At 43.9% G+C, this 24,953-nt stretch overlaps 1 protein-coding gene and 1 long non-coding RNA gene across 4 annotated transcripts in view; one reads left to right on the top strand and one right to left on the bottom strand.

Annotated features, from left to right (window-relative positions):
• Positions 1 to 24,953, bottom strand: part of LOC149982525 (uncharacterized) — a 419,448-nt gene that overhangs the window by 23,584 nt on the left and 370,911 nt on the right. The window lies entirely within an intron of this gene.
• Positions 1 to 24,953, top strand: part of LOC110527764 (chemokine-like protein TAFA-2) — a 182,642-nt gene that overhangs the window by 78,302 nt on the left and 79,387 nt on the right. For both annotated transcript variants that reach the window (XM_021609264.3, XM_021609265.3), the window contains exon 2: positions 12,594 to 12,706. In XM_021609264.3, coding sequence (XP_021464939.1) covers positions 12,595 to 12,706 — 112 coding nt within the window. In that variant the 5' untranslated portion in view covers position 12,594. The remainder of the gene's footprint in view (positions 1 to 12,593; positions 12,707 to 24,953) is intronic.

Below are 24,953 nucleotides of genomic sequence, written 5' to 3'. Positions count from 1 at the left end.
ATCTTCTCTAATGGTTGACTTGTTAATCCACATAAACCTGAAAATTCTTCATTTGTTCATTCGAATGGGATTTTATCGACGTGTTAGTTGATGTTGAACAGCAACCATTGCGTGAAGAAGTTAAGACCTTAAGACCCTCACAGCGGTCTGTTCCGTTAGTGTGACTGTCAATGAAAGCACTACACTGTACATGAGACCACCCCCATGTTTACAAGCTGTAGTTGTCTGCTCTGCATGCTTTGTCGCCTTGCTTTTGCTCGAATGCTAATTTTTATTTTGCTTTCATGGCCTCACCCTTAAAAAAATATTTTGTCTCTGTTTTGTCATCGACCAGCGCTTCATGCGTGACTGGCTGGGGCTAACAGACTTTATTTTACCATGCCCAGATTAGCCTGCTAATCCTCAGTCTGTCTGTACTCTCTTGCCTGTTCTTGCAGTTGGGTCTCACAGTTTTTTGGGCCATTGCTCTTAGTCTGTTCCCACCACAGGAGATTGGTGGCACCTTAATTGGGGAGGACAGGCTTGTGGTAATGGCTGGAATTGAATGGTATCAAATACATCAAACACATGGGTTCCATGTGTTTGATGCCATTCTATTCATTCCAGACATTATTATGAGCCGTCCTCCCCTCAGCAGCCTCCACTGGTTGCCACGTGTTGTGGCCATGGTCAATAATACATCAGTGCATGCTAAGCTACTTCCGGAGAAGAAAATGGAATGAGAACCCTGCCTCCCTCCACTGTAAATTATTCAGCAGGAATGAACCTCAGTCACTGGAAGGTATTAGTAGACATTTAGGTGCTAGAGCATATTGTTGTGTTAGGGTCTGGGAGTCCTGGCCTCCATCCCAATCAGGTGGTCTAAGGAGGCACTCACACAGCTGCTGCCAAAGGGTCACTAATGAGGTATTTTATGTTGTTTTTGGACTGTGCAGCCCTCGTATTTATGAGTCTACGCTAATTTGCACTCACAGAAACACCGAAGAGGTGCTCAGCAGTATTTAAAGGTTTATTATTGGAAAGTCTACTTTTTTTCTCAGAAGCCTGTTGTGTGTCACAAGCATCATGAGTGTTTATGACCCGTAGGCCCATGGTGACTCACAAAGAGCAATGTCTTAGGGTGTCACCATAGCACAGATCACTAAGAGCCATGCCTTAGTATGTCACCAGAGCGCAGATCACTAAGAGCCATGCTTTAGGGTGTCACCATAGCACAGATTTTGAGACCATAATCCGGGACCTAAGAAAACTGTATGACCGAAATGAAAAGGTGTAAGAATACACTCCATAACTAATTTAAGCAAAGTTGCCTCTGGACGGTACTATGGCGGTACTCTAGTGCCATTTTAGCAATGTCCAGACTACGGTGGTTCTTCCTTTAACTTGTTATGGCTGCAATCCCAATACCGGGATCAATATGACAACTACCAGTGAAAATAGAGGGCACCAAATTCAAACCACAGAAATCTCATAATTACAATTCCTAAAACATACATGTGTCTTATATCATTTTAAAGGTAATCTTGTTGTTAATCCCACCAAAGTGTCCGACTTCAAATAGGCTTTTCAGCGAAAGCACTACAAACGATTATGTTAGGTCTCCACCAAACCACAATAAGCACAGCCATTTTCCAGTGAAATATAGCATTCACAAAAAGCAGAAATAAAGATCAAATTAATCACTAACCTTGAATTATCTTCATCAGATGACACTCATAGGACTTCATATTACACAATACATGCATGTTTTGTTTGATAAAGTTCATATTTATATCAAAAAGTCTGAGTTTACATTGGCTATTTAGATTCACTAGTTCACTAGTGATTTTGCATAGCCACATCGTTTCAACAGAAATACTCATCATAAATGTAGATGATAGATATACCTCTCCTTAATGCAACCGCTGTGTCAGATTTCATGTTCAGTCAACACATATTTTTAAGAATATAATGGAATATAACAGACCATTTTCATTTCTCTTAGAATAAAAACCTTACAGTATAAGAACAGTTTTAGTAAGTAATAAGTTACGGTCCAGATACAGTTTCATCTGACAAAGTAGAAATAAAAATACAGTATATATGTTTTATGTGCATGTGGGACAGAGGAAGAGCAATTCTTACACTATTGTTCTAAATTAAATCACTCTCTTCTTCTTCATCATCATCATTCAGTTCATTCAAATTCAATTGTACTACATTTTGTCACTCCTTTTCAACAACTCCAAATCACATTTGCATGTGCTCCAAAGGAATACCTTGAAATAACATGATATAGGTTAATTAAATCATCGAAAGTTGATAAACAGTACCAGTCAAAAGTTTGGACACACCTACTCATTCCTGGGTTTTTATTTATTTTTATTATTTTCTACATTGTAGAATAATAGTGAAGACATAAGAACTATGAAATGACACATATTGAATAGTGTTAAACAAATCAAAATATATTTAACATTTTAAATTCTTCAAAGTAGCCACCCTTTACCTTGATGACAGCTTTGCACACTCTTGATAGAGTAAAAATAAATACAAATCCTTGAATGAGTAAGTGTGTCCAAACTTTTGTATTTTAGACATAATGTGAGTTGATGCAGTTTTTTGTTAGGACAAATCTGGTCTATGATATTGAGTTAGAAATGTAAAACTTTAGAGTACTTAAGCATCGAATACATTGCAAGTTTGCCCTTTTTTGGCCATTAGGCTACACTTTACAATCGGACTCAACTCTGACTGACTGCATCTATCGGTAGTCTAAACTGTGGCACAAATTGGGAGATTTTTCACACCTAGCCAAGCAATTAGACTAACCTTTTGTAAATGAATGGAGGTGTGAAGGTTTGTCAGTCTCTCTCCTATCGCACTAGAGTCCTGCATCAGGCAAAAAAAATATCAGCTGGCGAGTGGTCCCGGAGTTGAGAGAGAACTTGGGTAAATAAAATGGCGCAATTATGCTTAACATCTGGACTGACGATTTTCAAAAAATAGGGGACTTGTGCCTTTACAGCCCATGGCATAAGCGAAGAGTGGATGTTATACCCACCATGGAATGGGAAAGTGCAGCTAGAAACTGCAGATAACATAAGGCCAGCTATTGTGAAAGAATACTTGTGGATCTTGTTGATTTCCTTTATCGCTTCAAGAGGCCCATTGTCCCCCTGGTAATTGTGTGATACCAAAGGATAAAGTGTCACCTTCAGATGGATGTGTGGTCTGCTACCAGTCACAGTGGATGACATCCTTTTCCAGCACAGTAATTTGAAGAAATCCAGTGATGAATGGACTGTTTTTTAAGTAATTTTTGTAGTATATTTATTTGTTGTCTAATATTAGAAGGCTCTTTAAAGCGATTTGAGATGTCAATGTGCTGCATTGCATTGTGGGAAAAAAACGAGGTTCTTAATTCATGGCATGGTTTCTTTTTTAGCCAAATGTTGAATAGACATGCAGACAAATTAATGAATGCAGGAAAAGAGGAATAATAGCCTACTGTCTGTAGTCATAAAAACAATTAGGATTAATAAATTGAAATTATTTTGTTGGGCTCTTGGAACTCATTAAGAGGCGGCTTCTATCTTCAATATAAGCATTCATTGAGAAGGGTAAACCCATAGGTCTTAGGTCTGCAGTAAATTACATTTGATTACCAGGTTCGTTTTTCATTAAGTTAACATAATCCAAGCCTTCTGGGAATGTTGTAAAGTCCAAAAGATATGGGTGGAGTTAGAAATTTGGCTGTCAGAAGTATTACAATGGAAATGAACTTTTAATCCGTCGGTCTGCATATTTCAAGATATGGCATTAAGGGTGCAGTGAGAAACCCTAAAGGGTTTGACGATACTTTTATTGTCAATCATCTTGACAAAAAATTATACTTAAAAACAGAAATTCAACCAATTTCAGCCTTTAAATGTTTTATTGTCCAAATGTTGAAAGTACGTGTAGGCGGCGGAGAGAAACAAAATGGTGGAGTTTGAGGCCATGTGGCGAAGAGTGATGCGGGCGCTGGAGATGGGGGTGTGAGCAGGTGGGTCTGGGCAGGTGTGACGTAGTTTCTTGCAAAATAATGTGACATGCATCTGACTTTTCATTTTGAGTAGGATTTATTTAGTTTCCATTCTTTATTGTAACCACAAGGTCACAAATAATTTAACACACACAACATGAGCAGATTAACTTGGTCAAAACATTTCATTATTAGAAACTATCAGAAAGAATGTTGGTACTTATTTATTTTGATCCAAAGCCATGAAAGAGTGAGTCACAGCTTTATACTGACAAATATAGCTTTATGCTGCGAAATAGCCTACCAAATAGGCCAAGCCTAAACAAATATATTAAATGGCCTAAATAAAAAAAAGTACATTTCATAAATAAATGAAGAAGCTCGGGTCTTGAAAATATGGGCAACCCTTTCCCTCCCTATCCTCACTGAACTCTTTCATTCAGTTTCTTTTTCTTCACATCAGCAAATAAGGACTCCGTATTTCAGAAACTACATTTATATAGAGGGGCTTTCACTCTATCACACTGTGGTAAATAAAGCCAGTTTGTTATTTAGAATGATTTATTTCCCACCTTGCCTATTTTTTTTCAAAAATCATCAGTCCACATGTCAAGTGTAATTGTGCCATTGTATTTAAGTTCTCTTTCAACTCCGGGACCGCCCGCCAGCTAATTTTGTTTTTCCCTGATGTAGGACTCTATTGTCAGAGAAGAGAGACTCTCGGACTAAAACATTCACACCACCATTAATTTACGAAAATATAGTACATTTATGCCAGAGATTAGACTACCGATAGATCAGCATTCTAACGCCCCCTTGTGATAGTGTGGTGCAATGACAGAATTAAGCAATTTACCACAATCTGCCACCATCTACCACAAATGGTTACAGCATAAGTTTTAAACTTTTAATTGAGGAACCACTGTATGTCCTGTGGTGTGAAGCACTGCATGAAGCTATGAAAATAAGAACAAACTCATTTCAATTTCAAGCTGAGCTTTTATGTTCTGCTCTACGTGAAAAGGCGGTGCTTGTTTCCACCACACTGACTTGAATGGCATCTCTGTTCTCTCCTTTGGTCTTATCACATGGACATAGATTTACACTGAGGATGTTATGTCAGTTTGAAAAGTTTTGGGAGAAGCTTGAATGCTTTCAAGTTTAAATTGACCTATTTAAGATTCAATGTCGGGCTTCAGTGTGGGATTTTGTAAAAAAGTGCTTGCTAAAGGAAAAGGAGCATCAAGATTCTGTCATTCCTCTGAGCGAGATGAAAGGTTATCTCATGCAACATTTAATTTGGAGAAGGCATTGTGGTCAGCAGAACTAATATCCTCCTGTTGCTTTGTAATTGCCATCTTGGTTTGGCACTGAAACCAGTGGGATTCCATCACGTTCCACATCAAGTGCCTCAGAGTTAGACGATTATGCCAGTCAATTATTCAGGATCATTGAAGGGGATATGTAAGAGACAGGTCCATGCTGTAGGAGGGTGGTGCTTGGTATGGCTGGTTCAGCCCCATAGTCAGTCACATTCTATGCCCTCAGTTTCCTGGGCACTCGGTTGTATTGGAGTTTAATCATATAGTGTGAGCATCACAGTTTATTGTGTTTATTCTAGAGTGACTTATATTGCTTTAAAGCAGCAGCATAATTTTCTGCTTCAGCAGACACATTGTTGGATGAAATGTGGAAATAAAGCCCGAAGATCCACTTAGCATGACTTTGATCTTGTTACAGCTTAGGCCCAGCTCATGCATTCAATTTATGTCTGATTCTCTTCATGGATTTGAATATTCATTTAAGGGGAATGGACCCACAGTGAAAAATGTAATTTGATGTGTGAGTCTACAGTATATCAGAAGTGACAACTGCTTTAAAATGACCCCCCCATAAACAACCAACGAGCAAAGCTTATTAGGGAGCCTATTCCTCTAAAATGTAAATTACTCTGCAATATATCCACAAAATATTGAGTCCATCTTGAGTCAATGTAACTGAGAGTAAGCTAGTTAGCATGCCGTTCTAGGGAGTTGATTCTTTCTTCAAAATATTAGAAAAAACATGGCCAGAATATAAGCAGGTAAAACTGAAAAAATAAATACTTTTTCACGATGACATCAAGGCATCTGGGAAAAAAAGTAATGTTTACTAGTGTAGAAATAATCTTCTTACAGCAAATATACAACCTGCCGATATGATATGTGTTGCGATTCTCACAATTCAATATGTATTGCGATTCGATATTGTGATTTTATTGCGATTCGGTGTTCCAAACACATTGCTCACCATATGTTGGCTGCATGGCAACAAAAGATTGCCATGAGAAGAACAAGTTTTGGAAAGTCATGGAACAGTCATGGAAATAAATTGCTGAAAACACATTTGCTGGAGAACAAGCTATGAAGGAAAAAAATGTAGTTTTGATACAGGTACAGCCAACTAGCGCAAAAATAATATAGCAATATTGTCAAAACGATACGATATTATATATTGTGAAAAATAGTATCCTGATATGCAACTGTATACATTTTTCCCCTCATCACTAATGTCAATATGTGTGTGTGTGTGTGTGTGTGTGTGTGTGTGTGTGTGTGTGTGTGTGTGTGTGTGTGTGTGTGTGTGTGTGTGTGTGTGTGTGTGTGTGTGTGTGTGTGTGTGTGTGTGTGTGTGTGCCATATGAACCCAGAGTGTAGCCAAGCGTTGTTCAGAACTCTGTTAAAGAAAATCCATGGCAGGCAGTGGAGCGCCAATATTATTGAGATGACCTCTGCCATACCATACACCGGAGGGAATGTTTTCAAACGGGTCAGCCTGCCCAATGTTAGCTCCGGTAACAGGGCCAACAGGGCTTTGTCAGCCTCTGCCTGTACTGTAACTAATGTTGCAGACTCCGAGACCCCAGTGGGGAGTAAACTCTGAGATTACCCTGGTTTGCTGAATTCTGTTGGGGCTTTTTTCTAACTTCTAACCCCAATTTGGTTCTCAACATTAGACAAGATAAAGGTCGCAAGTCGCTCTAAGTGTGTTTGTGGCGGGTTACTGAACCAGAAGCAAATATGCAAATCAGATGGTGTTTAGACAGGAGACAGGAGAGCGGGGGAGAGAGCGAGAGGGGAGAAAGGGGGAAGAGGGGGGGGGGGGTTAGGAGAAGGAGGAGGGGAGTAGAAAGAGGGGGAGAGGGAAAGTCTGTGTCTATGAAGGGGATGGCAATTTGTTAAGCAGATCTCTTGAAACCATTGTTAAATAGTGCAAACTAATAGCTCTTAGAATTCTGTCGCTGTTGCCCTGGAAGCACAATGGTGCTAGTTCTAATTGATTGGTTCCGAAACAGAAACATGGGAGCATGGCAGGCAAAGCTGCCTCTAGCCTTTGAGGGCCCAAAGTGAGATTTGTATTTTTGGGGGATTTTACTGCCTCCCTCTCAAGAGAGAACGTTTAGCAGTTTTACAATTCTACAATTCTAACTTACAACAGTAAATTGAGACCCCGACTGCGAATAGTCTGTGTTTAGGCACTGATGGCAGGTGTTCTACGCTAATCACACTACCCCAAAATATGTAACAAGCTTCCCCATTATGTTCTTTACTGGTTGTAACCTTCACTTTTATACAAGATGAGTCAAGGGTGGATACATCATCTTTTATTCATAATTTCAAATCAATCTAAAATAAGTCTACGTCTGTTCATAAAATCATTGAAATTCCTATCTCTGTGGGTTACGCTTTAGGTTCTTAAGTCTTGGGCTCTTACCCTAAGTAGGGTGATACCATGAATAGAAATCCACTCTGCTCTCCATTCCGCTGCCAATCTAGCCATATGCTCGAATGTTAATTGCATTTGAGTTCCAGAATGTTGGTGTTTTGTTTCCCTGATTGCATGCCACACCTTGCTTAAAGGGATGCTGCAAAATTATGTCAATGACTGGAAGTCTACAGGCACAATAGTATACTTCCAGTCATCATGCTAACTCTAGTTAGCATTATTAACTCTAACTTCCTTCATACTTACTGCATGCAGATACATAGAAATGGTATCAATGAGTTCATCTGACTCTGGGTAAGTAGAAAAAAATGGCTTAATTGCCAGAATCTCACAGTATCCATTAAAATAGTGTTGCACGGTATACCAAATTATTTATATTTTACATTCTGTACTGTCAAATGTGTCTCACGTAATTGAGAGGATCAAGTCAGTATCAGCGCAGCCCCTTTATAGTGTGAAGAGCAAAGTGCCTGCTCCACTTACTCATTCATTGCTTGAGCTGTCTGGGCTGCATTAGCTCACCAGAAATGTGAAACCGGTAGCTTTGAGCTTTAACTGTAGGCTAACATTCCTTGCTAGTTTACAGTTGAATTCACAACCCTAGTACCCATAATGCAAAATATGCTGATTTAAAAACTGACTGTCACCTAAAACGTTATTAATCCACTTAATCTCCCTCGCCACCAAATACAAATTCCCTTCTTCATCTTCCTTTGCCTACCGTCTGGTTTCCACTAGATTCCACAGCCACAAAGGCAGATTCCACAGCCACATTCTGCCTTGCAAATTATGCCATTCATTTCTTAAAGAGACAGTGCTCGCTTTTCGAGAAAAAAAAAGAGGTTGCTTCTTCTCTGCAAATTTTGTTAATCAGTACAATAAAATAATATGTTTTCTTTACAGTTGCCAATGAAATAAATTCTAAATATCAGGGATTATTTGTAATCTGTAACCCCATGAAATCAGATAAAACGAGCTCTGTGACTTTGGCTAATACGCCTTATTTTTTTGTGGTATTGTTTTGGTAACGTTTTTGTAACGTTTTGGTATTGAGTATTGTAATGGTATCAGATATTGTCATACTAAACCTGGTATCAGTATCGCAGTCAAAATTCTGGTTTGTGACAACACTACCTTTAAGTATTCCCAAATAATCTGAAATTGAGTCAGTGTTGAGTAAAATAGACGGCTGGCCCTCCTTCATGCCAAGTGGTATTGAAAGTGACCATGTGCCACCATTGGAAAGTACAGTACATGCAAATGGTATACTCACCTGTGCTACCTTTGAGCTGAGTCTGGGGTTTCCCATAGGGTTCAGTATGGTGTAGTGGTCTTTAGGTCATCAGACATTGATCCTTGAACCTGAACCATGAAACTCAAAACCACCTCAGGCCTGTATTAGCAGGCCCTCCTGCTCTCCTCTCTGACTTCCTGCCATTCCCCTTTACATCTCATCCCTCTGTGTACTGTAGCAGATATCTGGGTCCAAAGACGTGCAAAACTGGTCCAGGTCCACACTGTACTGAAGCCTAGCCTAGCGTGTCCAGTCAGAGTCCAAAGGGTATGAGCTCAGCAGAGCATGGACACACCTCATCCACCATCACCCCATCACACACCTACCATTACACGCAGGAAGGACGTTTGAGGGGTGGCTGCTTGGTTCAAGGCTGCTAGTGACGTCATCACAGTGGATTCACCCAACCCTTACTAGCTCTCTCTAAGTTGCATCCTGAGCCACCTCTACAGTTTGGCTACAATATATCCCTTCATGGAGGAATGAAAGGGAGTTTAGAAGCAGGAACAGAAATAAATCTGTCCGACATCTTCCCACATGTAGGGGAGTAATCCAAAGAGACTAATTAAAGAAGAGAAGTCGGCTAAGCCACTCATCTGAAACCATATCACTCTATATAAATCAGGTAGAGAGTGCAACCCTAACCTACATTGCTGACTCACTCTGTGTTCCAATATGTTGGAGTGTTTGAGGCCTGTTGCCATGTTCAAAGTCTTATCAATGCTAGGATAATTTTTCTTACAGAGGTTCAAGTAGCGTTTCACTTTGTATCTAATTTGTTTTGTCAACTTGCCTTCAAAACAAACTTTATAAGGGGATTCAATGTTGATATGTAGGTTTGGTAGAGTATGTTTTTATCTACAGTATATGGTATGAAAAATGTATTGAAATTCCTTGTTGTGGTTTAATTTTTAGTAAATGAGAGTTGCTATGCATCATTTATTGCCTTCAGGAGGCACGACACATTGAAGGGATTCATTTGTGAATAACATGTGATTTCTGTGCAATGTGATTACAGAAAACATTTAGTGATCAACCTTGATGAATATGATTCAATGAAACCGGGTTTGGTGTGTGCTTTATTATGCTCAGATTGTTATTTTTCTCTATCTAATCTATTAGAAGGATGCTTGTTTATCTAGTTTGTGTTGGAGAGACATGGCTTGGCTTGGCTCGGGGGCATGACAAGTGGCACAAAGCCAGTTGCATCACACATAAAAAAAACTATCCTCAACGACAACAATGATTTATTTTGCCTTCCAACTCGAACACATCGGCCTTGTCCACCCAGTTGCAGGCATCGGTTGTTAGCTAAAAACCCCCAGCCCTGTTGGTTCATCTTTATGCTGCATCTTTAAGCCTTGGAGATGTACTGTGTCTGTGTATTATATTACTACGTATAGCATGCAGAACAACCATCCCTCAGCCTCTCTCAACTAGTCTGTTGATGTAGTGTGCCAAATCTGAATGTGCGTTTCCCAACTCCTCCACAATTTGCATGTATAGCCATGCATGCCACATGCAAGGAACTCGTGAATGGTATGACAACAATAGTCAGAGTTGGCAAAAGCACATACAGATCTGGGACCACCAGTTACCAGGCTATAGGTCCCCCTGTTCAGCTGGTTTCCCATTCCTCTCCAAACCATTCTGATACGCCACCTGGTGTTCATCATCTCTATCAGGGGCGATAATTGTCCTGTTTACCAAGTCCCTTCAGCCAACTGAACACAGTGGTCTGTTTAGGTAGATTAAGGTTGTACCCAGACCTGGGTTCAAATAGTATTTGTTTTATCTTAAATTATTGCTGTGTTTGATTGCCTGGTTCAATGGAAACAATGAAATTGTCTCGAAAGTGTAAACCCTGCCCATATGGCACTCCAGGCAGGCTTAATTTTTTACATTTTAGCTTTTTTTAACTAGGCAAGTCAGTTAAGAAAAAAATATTATTTTCAATGATGGCCTTGGAAAAGTGGGTTAACTGCCTCGTTCAGGGGTAGAAAAACAGATTTGTACTTTTTCAGCTCAGGGATTTGATCTTGCAAACTTTTGGTTAAAAGTCCAACACTCTATCTACTAGGCTACCTGCCTAATAAAACATCCATAGAAAGAAAACAAATACTATCTGAATCCAGGTCTGATTGCACTTGACACTGTCCATCAAACCAGCATCCTCTACATACTGTAGAGAAAACTATCCTTTAGATGCCACCCAGCTCTATTGTGGTACATGTCTCCCTCTCTACTCCCTTCACGAGCCACTGCCAAATAACCAAGAGTTAAGCTCTTAGCATGAAACCAATCTTTTCACTAATTTGAGTGGATACACTTGCAATGAGAAGAAAGGATGCCTGTGATTTGCGACTGTGTTTCCTGTGAGAGGAACAGGCTCTGTTGGCAATAAGATGAGCCGCTGATTGCATTGTTTGTTCTCCTCTCAAAGGGCATCTTACACAGCCACAAGGTATTACTGGACAACAGACCCTGAACACTACATGAAGATTACTGAGCTGGGAAACACTAGCCAAGACAGACCACCCAAACACTATTACTCAGGCACCTCTCTCCCAGGTAGGGAGAGCAGAGAGAGAGAGAGAGAGAGGAAACGAGGGAATAAGGGAAAGACAGACATCATTTATAAAAAGGGAAAGAGGAAATGGGGGAATAAGGGATAGTCTGACGTCATTTGGTCTATTTATAGATCTAGGTTAGAGAAGTACACAGCACAATAGTTTGTGGTGGGTTTGCAGTTGCTGCAGTGTTACTGTAGCTATGTGTTTAAGGGAATAACAACAACACATAATTTGAGGGAAAATGACAAGCACCCATCTACTGTATGTTTACACATGAATACAAAAAAAGGTATTTAGCTAAATCAGTTCGCACAGAATCAACATGGGTATGTTTATTTATCTCTGTGAAAAAAGCTATGGGAAACATGCATCCTCACAGTTGATCAAACACCAACTGGCGTCATGGAGTGAGAAGGAAAGCACTGCAGCATTCAATGCATATGTTACCACAAGCTCATGTATAATTCTGTTTTTTTTGGGAAGGAAGCCACACTGTACTGTATCTGCAGGATGAGACACCCTGCTGTGTTTGATACCCAACAGCATAAGTGGGCCACCGCCTAAAGCCAGTTCCTTTCTCCAGATTGTGATTTTGTGAGTTGTACCGTCTAGTTGCACCGTCCATCTTTTGTCTCTGTGCAGGGCCAGAGACAAAGCTAGCCTCGCGAGCTTAAATAAATATGCACTGACTCCGTATGGACCCCAGGAAGAGTAGTGGCTGCCTTAGCAGCAGCTAGTGGGCATCCAAATAAAATAGTAAAATACTAAATGTAAGCTAGGGAGATCAGAGTGGCTCACGAGGCTAGGGCAAAGATGGCATGGAATTTGTATTGGACTTGTACTGTATGTAGTTTGTCGAGTCTTTTCACTACGTCATGCCTGTATGTGACTCCAAAAATGTCCTAATGACTGATGTAAGTTACTGATCAAGTTTTCCCCCACCCTGTCTTTTCAGTATGCGGGAGAGAGACCTACGGAGAGTGTGCAAAAGGGGGCTGCTGCTGGCCGTCTGTGTGGTGTCTCTCTGGGGACAGCTGACCCTTGCATCGTCACACAGAAGTCACATAGGTATGTCCAGACAATTAAATAGGGTAGATATGTATCTCTATGGGTAGGTTGCACACGCCATCATCATAATGATGATAATGATGATCATAATGATAATGATTGTCAGCAAATTGTGTAATAACATAATACATTTATGTAATAATGTGAACCATTAAACTGTTCAAATGTAAATGCAGAGTACTTATTATGTCACAACAAGTTATTACAGAATACACAATACTTAACGTAAAGTGTTTCCTAATCAGTATAATGGATTTGATTTACATTGCTTTACATCCACCAGGTGCTCAAAGCACTTGACATTTTATGGGGAAGAAACTTCATCCACTAAGAGTAGCATCCACCTGATGCCAGGCAGCCATTTTGGCCCAGAAACCACACCACAACACAATGCTATAATATATCAGTGATGAGGTAACACAGTGGACAGGTGACGATGTACATAATGGTCAGTAGCTAGGATAATGTGGCCTACTGTTAAAGTACTCATAGTGACTGGTTCCAGTTCATCGCTCCAACAGACCTCACTGTAAATACTGCTGTAATTAGTAGACCCTCCGTTGTGTGACACCCAGTGGAGGGTGCTCTGGGGTCATTTGTTGATCTGGAGTGTCTTTAGGCTTCGACACTTCGAACAAAAAAGCCGAAATAGCAAAACAACAGACATGAACGCAAAAGGTGGACCCTTACGGAAAAACCACATGATTTCACGTTCAATTTCCATGTTATACAAATGTGAAAGTATGTGAAATCATGTGTTTTTGGAACATGTGGTTATGTGGATTTTCTATGGAGTGTATTTAACTTTGAATTAGTATTAGGATATTCAATTTGAATGTAATATTTTTGAATTTGTAATGCACAAATTAAATCATTGAATACATACATTTAACTTGTATTTCATAACTGAATATTCAAGTTCACTATTTATATTTTCAGTTTCAGTATGGTAGATATTGCATTCATTATATCAAGTTTAGCAAACAATCATTTCAAGATTATCAAAGTTTTGTATATTCAACGTCTCAGATGATTTCAGATTAAGTTTCCTAATTCAGTTCTCTAAATTCAGATTCAAAACCAGAGAAAACATCCTGGTAGAGGAGAACAGATAGACTCAAACACTCACTGTGGTGAACAGAAACTTCTGCCGTTTTCTGAAGCCAATGTGGCATGTTTAATTTATTTTCTTCCAATAAATTTGGCTCTAGCATTTGAACCGCTCTGGCTATAAACTATTGACCCCAATACTGAAAGCTAAGACTCTCTAGAGCAACAAAGTGCCTTCTGATCCCCTCTAAGATGATCACAGGCTGCGTTAGAAGGGACTGTCACAAAAAACAACATTTGGCCCCCGTAACAATCTAGTTGAAATGCCCCGTCATAGCACTTCTAAGGATAACCTTTCCACTCCCTATTTAATCTTGCTCTTGTAACTGACTAGGTTCGAACCAGGTCGCCTGCATGTCACAAGACTGTGTTAGCCCACTTAGCTAAAGTCTATAGGGATACGTTCAGGAAGTTAACGTATAGGAAGACATGCTGCGTGCTTAACAAGTACCGCTTTAGTTTATACCCAGACTCAAACTCAAGACCTCTGCCTCGCAAACAGACATGACCTCCCTCCTGAAGCCTTCCAACCCACCTCTCTATTGGAAAAGGCCATCTTCAGTTGTGCAAGGAGCGACACTTCAGGCTGATGAGTGAGTTTCACAGATCCACATCTGCTACATTCACTCCCTTAACTCACTCCACAGCGACCCCAGTGGTTGAACAGGCACAACTGTAGATCCGAGTCCAGTGGTACCATTGTAAAGAACGTCACGCTTAGCGATCATCGCTTCCCCTGATTCAACTCGTATGGAGACTCAAACTCTGGACGTCTACCGCAAAAACACACAAAACTGCCCTCCTGAAGCATTACAACATATTGTGCTATTAAAAAAGGCCTTAAATTATGCAAGGTGTGACACTAATACAAATCTTCAAGACCCAGCAAGGTTACTCGCGTGGTTTGGTGATCCATGCTTATGTGATGAGAACCTTGCCTGATACCTGAAGACGTGTTTGTTTGTGTTAGACAATTGGGGCTAATTCCAGATGGGGTGGTTAATTTTTAGCCCAGTGGGGCTGTTTAACTAGTTTTCGTTTTGCACAAATTATAATTATCTGGCTAGTAATGGAGGGCCTCAAGGAAAATAATGGGCCAGTGTGGGGGCCTCAAGGAAACATTGGGCCCCAGTCCACCCCTGTGTCACGATCTTGGAAATGAGGCCCAGCGTGAGTATAGTTCCACAAAATGTATTTAAGTGAAACTAACAAAACAGAATAACAAAACTTAAAGTCTGTGAGGACGTAGTGCCCAAATACACTAACACAAACAATATCCCACAAATGCAGGTGGGGAAAAAGTATACCTAAATCAGAGGCAACGATTACCAGCTGCCTCTAATTGGGAACCACACAAACCCCCAACCTAGAAATCTATAAACTAGATAATCCCCTCAGTTACGCTCTGACCTAAACACCATAGAGAACCGAGGGCTATCTATGGTCAGGGTGTTACAGTATCCACCCCCAAAGTGTGGACTCGGGCCGCAAAACCTGATACCAAATGGAGAGGGTAGGGGGATGACTAGTGTCGGTGGCGGCTCTGGTGCGGGTCTTTGCCCCCGCCCAGACCACAGATCCGGCCATGGAGCCGAGTAGAACGCCGTGCCTGGACATCGGCACAGAGGAGGACCCTGGCCATGGAGCTGGGTTGGACGCCGCACCTGGACTGGGCACCGGCGCTGAGGAAGGCTCTGGCCATGGAGCTGGACTGGACGCCTTGCCCGGACTGATCCCCGACGCAGAGGAAGGCTCCGGCCTTGGAGTGGGACTGGACACCTTGCCCAGACTGGGTACTGGCGCAGAGGAAGGCCTTGGAGCTGGACTGGACGCCGTGCCCGGACTGGGCACCGGCGCAGAGGAAGGCTCCTGCCATAGAGCGGGACTGGACGTCGTGCCCGGACTGGGCACCGGCACAGAGGAAGGCCTTGGAGCTGGACTGGACGGCGTGCCCGGACTGGGCCCCGACGCAGAGGAAGGCTCCGGCCTTGGAGCGGGACTGGACGCCTTGTCTGGATTGGGCACCGGCGCAGAGGAAGGCTCCCGCCATGGAGCGGGACTGGACGCCATGCCTGGACTGGACATCGGCGCAGAGGAATGCTCCTGCCATGCAGCGGGACTGGATGCCTTGCCTGGAAGCTCCGGACCATTGACCATCGCTGGAGGAAGCTCTGGACTGTGAACCGTCGCCGGAAGCGCTGGACTGTGAACCGTCGCCGGAAGCGCTGGACTGTGAACCGTCGCCGGAAGCGCTGGACTGGGAACCGTCGCCGGAAGCGCTGGACTGGGAACCGTCGCCGGAAGCGCTGGACTGGGAACCGTCGCCGGAAGCGCTGGACTGGGAACCGTCGCCGGAAGCTCTGGACTGGGAACCGTCGCCGGAAGCTCTGGACTGTGAATGCGCACTGGAGGCCTAGTGTGTGGAGCCGGTACAGGTGGCACCGGACTAGTTACACGCACTTCAGGGCAAGTGCGAGGAGCAGGCACAGGACGTACCGGACTGGGGTGGTGCACTAGAGGCATGATGTGTGGAGCCGGAGCAGGTGGCACTGGACTGGTGACACGCACTGAAGGCCTTGTGCATGGAGCCGGCACAGGTGGTGCCACGCTCTTCAGCACGCCTGTACGGCAGCATTCTCATCGCTACCACCTCTCTCCGGAATCTTGCATCAAATTCCTCCTCCAACTGCCAAACAGGCTCTGGCACTCTCCGCTGCTCGACCGCCAGCTCCATGTGCCCCCTCCCCCCCAAAAATCTTGGGGTTTCTGTGGCCGTGGTCCCCGGTGTCGTCGCTGTCCTTCCATGCTCCTTGGTGACTCCCGCCAAGGAAGGGTCTCGTGTCCTCATGTCCTCCCAAGTCCAAATGTTCACGCTGCTTGGTCCTTTGTTGGTGGGATATTCTGTCACGATTTTGGAAATGAGCGGACCAAGGCGCAGCGTGAATTGAGTTCCACATCTTTAATTACAAAGTGAAACTAGAAACAAAATAACAAAACTTACAAAGACCGTGACGACATAGTGTTCAAACACACTAACACAAACAATATTCCACAAATGCAGGTGGGGAAAAAGCCTACCTAAATATGATCCCCAATTAGAGTCAACGATTACCAGCTGCCTCTAATTGGGAACCACACAAACCACCAACCTAGAAATCTATAAACTAGATAACCCCCCCAGTCACCCTCTGACCTAAACACCATAGATAACCGAGGGCTCACTATGATCAGGGCGTGACACCCTGGTTTCAAGTCTTCTGCAAGGGTAGTTTTCTTTTTTGCACGCTTTGTACATAATAATAAAATGCAGTATAAAACATAGCTCTTTATTAGCTAGCTATAACGGGCATGTTCAAGTGTCTCTGGCCATGGTCAACTGCAATGACCTCATGACCTGGGTGGTCTTAATCATAGCGCAGTATGACGGTAGAATGCAACCAATTACAATTCAGTATGTTGACACATGAATATTACATCCCCCTTCTTTAAAAAAAATGCAAATGTTCTACATATTTTAATATAAGTGTACATATAAGTGTTTAATTTCACAGCTCTAGGCTTGACCTTTCTTCCGGACCTTGTGTGGTATGAAGCTGAGCATAATTCTTTGTCAGTCAACAGTTGTGTTGTTGCAGGTAAGTATGGTGTGTGTGAGTTTAGTCCATCACGTTCTCTTTCAGGGAAACAGTTAATCTCATCAGTGTGTTGTTCTTTTGTGTTCAGTAGGTGACTACGATTGCGGCTGTACACCGCGCCTTCTGCGGTGCGAACGTTCAGTGTCAGCTGGCTGAATGACGACTGATGGCTATTAGTAGTCATGCCCCTGGCTTCTAACTGACTCTCCACCGTTCAGTGGTGGTGGTGGTCTAGTTGAACTGACGTAGTATTGCTTTTAGTGTTGTCTCTGCACGTTTTGCATGCCTTTCTTTGTAGCTGACGACCTCAGGTTGCAGCTGCTGGTTGCTGCTAGGAAGGTTTGAGCGAAGTCTGAGGCTCATCAACAGCTGGGCTGGTGATTTGATGTTGTCAATGGAGTACTCAAGGAGAGTAATGTAGAGGTCTATCGTCTGCTTTTGTTTTGTCCATGAGTGATTTAGCAATCTGGACAGATTTTTCAGCCTGGCCATTACTTTGAAGGTAATGTGGGCATGTGGTGACATGTGCGAACTCCAATGCTTTTCATAAGGATTCAAACTCCTTTGATTTGTGACAGGGGCCATTGTCAGATATTAAAGTCTCTACGATGCAGTGCCTGGCAAAGGTTGCTTTCAGCTTGTGGATAACAGCTGCAGTTGTGGTGCTGTGAAGCTTGTCAAGTTTGAAGTATCTGCTGTAGTAGTCCACATTTAGGATGTAGTCCTTGTTGTTCCAGGTGAACAGACCAGTTGCCATGACCTGCCAGGGTCTGTCTGGGATACAGTGAAGTAACATTGGTTCTTTGGTGTTTGAGGGACATCGTTCAAGACAGGTGGGGTATTTACCAACAATGTCCTCTATTTGTATGCACTTTCTGGCCAAAACAAAATGTCCTGTGCACTCTTTTTTGTACTTTTCCTTGCCCATGTGTACAAAATCTCCTCTCTGAGACTGGTAGGAATGATGATTCTCTCCTTTTAAAATTATTCCGTTGATTTGTGATAGTGCATCACAATGGTTCCAGAACTCAGACACTCAGAGGGCATTTTCTCCTCTCCCAAGCCAACCATCCTGTATGACTTTCTTCAGCTGTGTGAGTTGTGTGTCCTTTTCTGTTTCTGCTCAGATCTCCTTCAGTTTTGTGTCACTAACTGGTAAGTTGCTGTACACAGTGTGCACCTGCATGTCCATGCTTTCACTGAGGCTGCTGTACTTGCAGGCAAGAAACTTCCTGGAGAGTGTGTCTGTGACAGAGATGTCTTTGCCTGGACAGTGAATGATTTTGAAGTTTTATTTTTTATTATTGTAGAATCATTCTCTGTAGCCTTGGCAGAGTTGCGGCCAGTGGTTTCCTCATGATTGACTCAAGGGGATTCTGGTCTGATTCCTCAATGACTTGTCATCCATAGACGTACTGATGGAAACGCTGACATCCGAACAGAATGGTGTACAGCTCCTTTTCAATTTGAGTGTAGTTGATTTCACAGTCAGAGATTTGGAAGCGCTAGCCAATGGGCTTTCCTTCTTGCAATAGCACTGCACCTAGTCCATACTTCCACGCATACACTTGGAGTCTGAGCTCTTTGTTGGGGTCGTAGTAGGCAGGAATTGGTCCTGTTTCTCTCGTGATCAAGTCTTCCACTTTCTGGAAAGCAATGTCATATTGCTTGTCCCAGAGGAACTCACTGGACTGCTTTAGCAGCTGACACAGGGGTGAGTTGGCATTGGAGAGGCTGGGTGCGAACTTGGCTAAGTGGTTGACCATGCCAAACACTGTTTCCAGCTCTGCACGGTTCTTTGGTGGCTCCATCTCCTTTATGGCTGAGATTTTCTGTGGATCTGACTTGATTCCATTTACTGTGAGATGATGTCCGAAGTAGCTGACCTCTGTAGCGCTGACTGTGCTCTTCTCAGGGTTTAGCCGGACTCCTCTTTCACAGGACCTTTGCAGCATCGCACTGAGGTTTCTGTTGTGTTCCTCTTTGGTTCGACCATAGCCAAGGATGTCGTCTACAATTTCCACAACTCCGTCGAGGCCTTTGTACATCTCGTTGATCTTTCGATGAAACTTGTCTTAGGGCTGAGATAATCCCAAAAGGCAGGCAACGAAACCTGTAGAGGCTAAACCGGTGTTTTGAACATTGTGAGCTTAGATGACTCTTCAGTGAGCTTGATAGCCCATTAGCCTGATCTGGCGTCCATGACACTGAAGTAGTGTGCTCCCGCTAACTTGTGTGATGTCATCTAGCGTCGGTAAGGGATAATGTGGGTCGAGACATACTCTGACCCAATCTGTCAGTTCTGTAACCTTGGCGACATTGTCAGATTGCTCCATGTATTCCTGTAAAAACATCAGCAAACTCATTGATGACATTATTTTTCTGTCTCCACTGGTGCCGTCACTAATAACACTAGCTTGATTAGGTCAATGTCAAAACATGCTTTAAGACCTAGCACTGCAGTGTCAACAATGTAAAAGTCCAACATCATTTCACTTTCCTTGTATTTGCATTTGAAAGTGCATGTGCCTTTTACTGTGAGCTGTTCACCACCATAACTAGTCAGTCTGTGCGAGGTAGGCTGTAGCTCGCACTCAGATGTCAAGCTGCGGTACTCATTCAGAGGAATAATGTTTACTTGTGCACCAGTGTCCAGTTTGAACTTTAGCTCTGTGCCTTGTGTTCCTATCTCAATGTCAGCAAAGGCTTGCGCTGTCTCTGATATGACTTTTCTGTGCCACTGAATCAATAAACAGTTCATCTGTATTTGACTATTTGATTGACATTTCAGCTTTACTCACTGTGTGTACTGTTTTCCCACAGTAAGTTCTGCACACTTTTGCAAAGTGATTCCATTTTCCACATTTAGTACACTGTTTGCCTTTAGCTGGGCAATTTTCCTGTTCCCCATGCAGTTTGTATCCACAACATCCACTTGTTCTGAGGTGTTTTGAGACTGTGTCACTCTCTTTTGGAGTTATGTCTCTCTCCGTTCTGAAGTGCAATCTCTGGGCTTTGATGTCTGCCTGACTGCTTGCCCAGCTTGTTCAGGTAATGTGCTCATGTTGCCGCCTAAAATGGTTTTCATCTGAGCCTGTGCTAGCTCGTGAGATCTGGCTATGTCGATAGCTTTGTGCAGCGTTAGCTCAGACCCAACATTCAAAAGTTTCTCTCTCACTAGCGGTGAGTATATTCCAAATACAATACAGTCCCTGACCATCTCATCCTTGTTTGCATGATCACAGTCTTTCAAAAGCCGACACAGCTCGGTCACAAACGATTCGCTAGCTCCCTGTTACTTTCTCATGGAATCTGTACCTAAAGAAAATCGTAATGGTCTTTGGCACAACATATGCTTCAAAAATATCTTATTATGTTTTCAGTACTTTGGAGTCAGCCTCAGTAAGTGTCCATGTGTTGTGAATGGCTCTCAGTTTTTCACCGATCCACAGGAGCAGGTAGCTGCACTTTGCCCACTCTTGTTCCTTCAGAGGACCTGTGAACATTAGCTCCACATGCTGTTTGAACTTGCGCCATGCACCGGGTAAATTTGTAGACGCAGTCCATCCGAGGTGAAGGAACTCCAGCAAAATCCATCTTTTAGTCCTTTTATTCTGACACCATGTCTTGTTTTGCATGCTTTGCACAAAATAATAAAATGCAGTACGACAGGATTTTTATGAAATGTAGCTCTTTATTAGCTAGCTATAACTGGGATGTTCATATGTCTCCGGCCATGATCAACTGCAATGACCCCACGACCTGGGTGGTCTTAATCAATCATAGCTCAGTATGATATGACGGTAGAATTCAACCAATTACAGTTCTGGATGTTGACACATATTACAGTAGTCATTATAAGGTTAACAGGTGTCTGACTGGGTTAAGACTGTGTTAGCCTATTGAGCTAAAGCCTATGCATTGGTCCAGTGACTTGGATGGGTCTATTCATGGCGAAGGTGAAAGGGGGGTGAAGTGTAACACAGGTGATCACGCTCATATGATGAGTAACTTGTCTGAGACCTGAAAAGTTGCATTGTCTGGTGCACTGGAGACCTGGGTTAGAACCCCATCGGTCAAACTAACACATCTTCATGTCTCAGCCAAGGTTGTTCATCACAAGCTTACACAAATGGTTAGCTACACATGGTAATCATTCTGGTAATTACGAGGCTACTCATCACATGGATGGATCACCAAACCACCTCTGTTGTACTCTCATTAAATGGGGTGCACAGGTCCTTCTGTTTGCCACAGAAAGTGTTGTTGTTGTGCAGGAGGCCTGATTTCAAATTCAGTCAGTTATATTGTTGCTATGATCTCTATGTATGAGGTCAAAGGGGGGTGAAATGTAACCGAGGTGGTTCGATGAACCTTGCTGGAGACTTGAAGACTTGTTGTCTTCCTGAACTAATCCCTATGGGCGTTATCTATATAAGTGGGAAAACACAGTCTTGTGACATTCACAGTCAGTCACAAGTCCAAGATGTAAATAGGGAGTGGAAAGGCTAACCTTATAAGGGATATGACAGGGCTACTCAACTATATTCTTATTTAGGGACAAATTGTTTTTTGTGACACTCCCTTCCAAAACGGACTGAAATCATCATATAGGGGATCATGAAGCACATTCATGCTCCAGAGAGTTTTAGCTTTCAGGAATAGGGTTGTAATAGCTTATGTCAGAATCACTTCAAACGCTAGAGCCAAATTCATAGTTAAAGTTGAACATTCCGCATTGGCTTTTGAAACTACCAGAAGCTTGTTTACCACACAAAGTGTTTGATTAGTTGTTCTCCTCTACCTTTCTTAGCTGGCAAAGTACTAGGATGTTGTCTCTAGTTTTGAATCTGAATTTAGAGAACTGAATTTGAAAACTGAATATGAACTCATCTGAGAAGTTGAATATATGAAAACTTGATACACAGACAATGAATGCAGTATCTACCATATTGAAACTGAATATATACAGTGCATTCAGAAAAAACTCAGACCCCTTGACTTTCCACATTTTGTTATGTTACAGCCTTAATCTAAAATTGATTAAATAGATTTTTCCCCTCAATAATCTGCACACGATACCCCATAATGGCAAAGCGAAAACTGGTTTTAATTGTTTTGGGCAAAAAAATTAAATATATATTTATTATTTACGTAAGTATTCCGACCCTTTACTCAGTACTTTTGTTGAAGCACCTTTATCAGCGATTACAGCCATGAGTCTTGTTGGGTATTGTCACGTTCTGACCTTTATTTCCTTTGTTTGGTATTTATTTAGTATGGTCAGGGCGTGAGTTGGGTGGGCAGTCTATGTTTGTTTTTCTATGTTTTGGGGGTATTTCTATGTTTCGGCCTAGTATGGTTCTCAATCAGAGGCAGGTGTCATTAGTTGTCTCTGATTGAGAATCATACTTAGGTAGCCTGGGTTTCACTGTGTGTTTGTGGGTGTTTGTTCCTGTCTCTGTGTTTTGTACCAGATAGGGCTGTTTTTTTTTCAAGGTACAGTTTCGTTATTAAAGTAGAATGAATAACAACCACGCTGCTTTTTGGTCCACCTCTACTTCACAACAAGAGAACCGTTACAGAATCACCCACCACAACAGGACCAAGCGGCGTGGTAACGGGCAACAGCAACAGCAGCGAAAAGAGGAATGGACATGGGAGGATGAGTTGGATGGTAAAGGACCCTGGGCACAGCCTGGAGAATATCACCGCCCCAAAGAAGAGCTGGAGGCGGCGAAGGCGGAGAGGCGCTGGTATGAGGAGGCAGCACGGCGGCGTGGATGGAAGCCCGAGAGTCAGCCCCAAAAATTTCTTGGGGGGGGACACACAGGAAGTGTGGCGAAGCCAGGTAGGACACCTGCGCCAACTTCCTGTGCTTGCCGGGGGGCTGGAGAGACCGGGCAGGCACCGTGTTATGCTGTGAAGCGCACAGTGTCCCCAGTGCGGGTGCATAGCCCGGTGCGGTACATTCCAGCTCCGCGTATCGGCCGGGCTAGAGTGGGCATCGAGCCAAGTGCCATGAAGCCGGCTCTACGCATCTGGTCTCCAGTGCGTCTCCTTGGGCCGGCTTACATGGCACCAGCCTTGCGCACGGTGTCCCCGGTTCGCCTGCATAGCCCAGTGCGGGCTATTCCACCTCGCCGCACTGGCAGGGCGACCGGGACCATTCAACCGGGTAAGGTTGGGCAGGCTCGGTGCTCAAGAGCTCCAATGCGCCTGCACGGTCCGGTCTATCCGTCACCACCTCCACGCACCAGCCCTCCGGTGGCAGCCCCCCGCACCAGGCTGTCTTACAGGGGCTCCCGCCTCTCCAGCGCTGCCGGAGCCTTCCTCCTCTCCAGCGCTGCCGGAGCCTTCCTCTCCAGCGCTGCAGGAGTCTCCCGCCTCTCCAGCGCTGCCAGAGCCTTCCTCTCCAACGTGGCCGGAGCTTCCCATCTGCCCAGTGCCGCCTGAGCCACCCGTCTGCCCAGCGCCGCCTGAGCCACCCGTCTGCCCAGCGCCGCCTGAGCCACCCGTCTGCCCAGCGCCGCCTGAGCCACCCGTCTGCCCAGCGCCGCCAGTGTCACCAGTCTGCAAGGAGCCGCCAGTGCCGCCAGTCTGCAAGGAGCCGCCAGTGCCGCCAGTCTGCAAGGAGCCGCCAGTGCCGCCAGTCAGCCAGGAGCCACAAGTGCCGCCAGTCAGCCAGGGGCCGCCAGTGCCGCCAGTCAGCCAGGGGCCGCCAGTGCCGCCAGTCAGCCAGGGGCCGCCAGTGCCGCCAGTCAGCCAGGGGCCGCCAGAGCCCCTCAGCCCAGAGGCGCCAGAGCCCCTCAGCCCAGAGGCGCCAGAGCCCCTCAGCCCAGAGGCACCAGAGCCCCTCAGCCCAGAGGCACCAGAGCCCCTCAGCCCAGAGGCGCCAGAGCCTCTCAGCCCAGAGGCGCCAGAGCCCCTCAGCCAAGAGCTTCCGCCCCTCTGCCCCGAGCTGCCGCCCCTCTGCCCCGAGCTGCCGCCCCTCTGCCCCGAGCTGCCGCCCCTCTGCCCCGAGCTGCCCCTCTGTCCATTGAGAAGGGTCGCCGTGGTTAGGAGGCCACGGAAACGGACAATAAGTCAGACTAAGACTATGGTGAAGTGGGGGCCACGTCCAGCACCAGAGCCGCCACCGCGGACAGACGCCCACCCAGACCCTCCCCTATAGGTTAAGGTTTTGCGGCCGGAGTCCGCACCTTTGGGGGGGGGGGGGGGGGGGTACTGTCACGTTCTGACCTTTATTTCACTTGTTTGGTGAAGTGATGATATTTAATTTGTGGATTTTCATGTGTGATCACATAACCTTTCACAATTTTCACAGGTCATGCAATGCAAACAGAAATGTGTCATTATGATACACAGACCGTGCTTTTATCATACAGTGTTTTCAACTTATATATCTGACTACATTGTGTATTTTTATTTATACAGTATTTATTACAGTAGTTATCCCCTTACCTGGGATTTGAAGTCACAACTGTTTCTGATTTTCCTGA

This window comes from Oncorhynchus mykiss, chromosome 7, assembly GCF_057628025.1.
Source record: "Oncorhynchus mykiss isolate SJ-2025 chromosome 7, ASM5762802v1, whole genome shotgun sequence".
In the NCBI taxonomy this organism is placed as follows: domain Eukaryota; kingdom Metazoa; phylum Chordata; class Actinopteri; order Salmoniformes; family Salmonidae; genus Oncorhynchus; species Oncorhynchus mykiss.
Note: the sequence above shows the minus strand (reverse complement) of the source record. Positions and strands in the feature narration are given on the sequence as shown.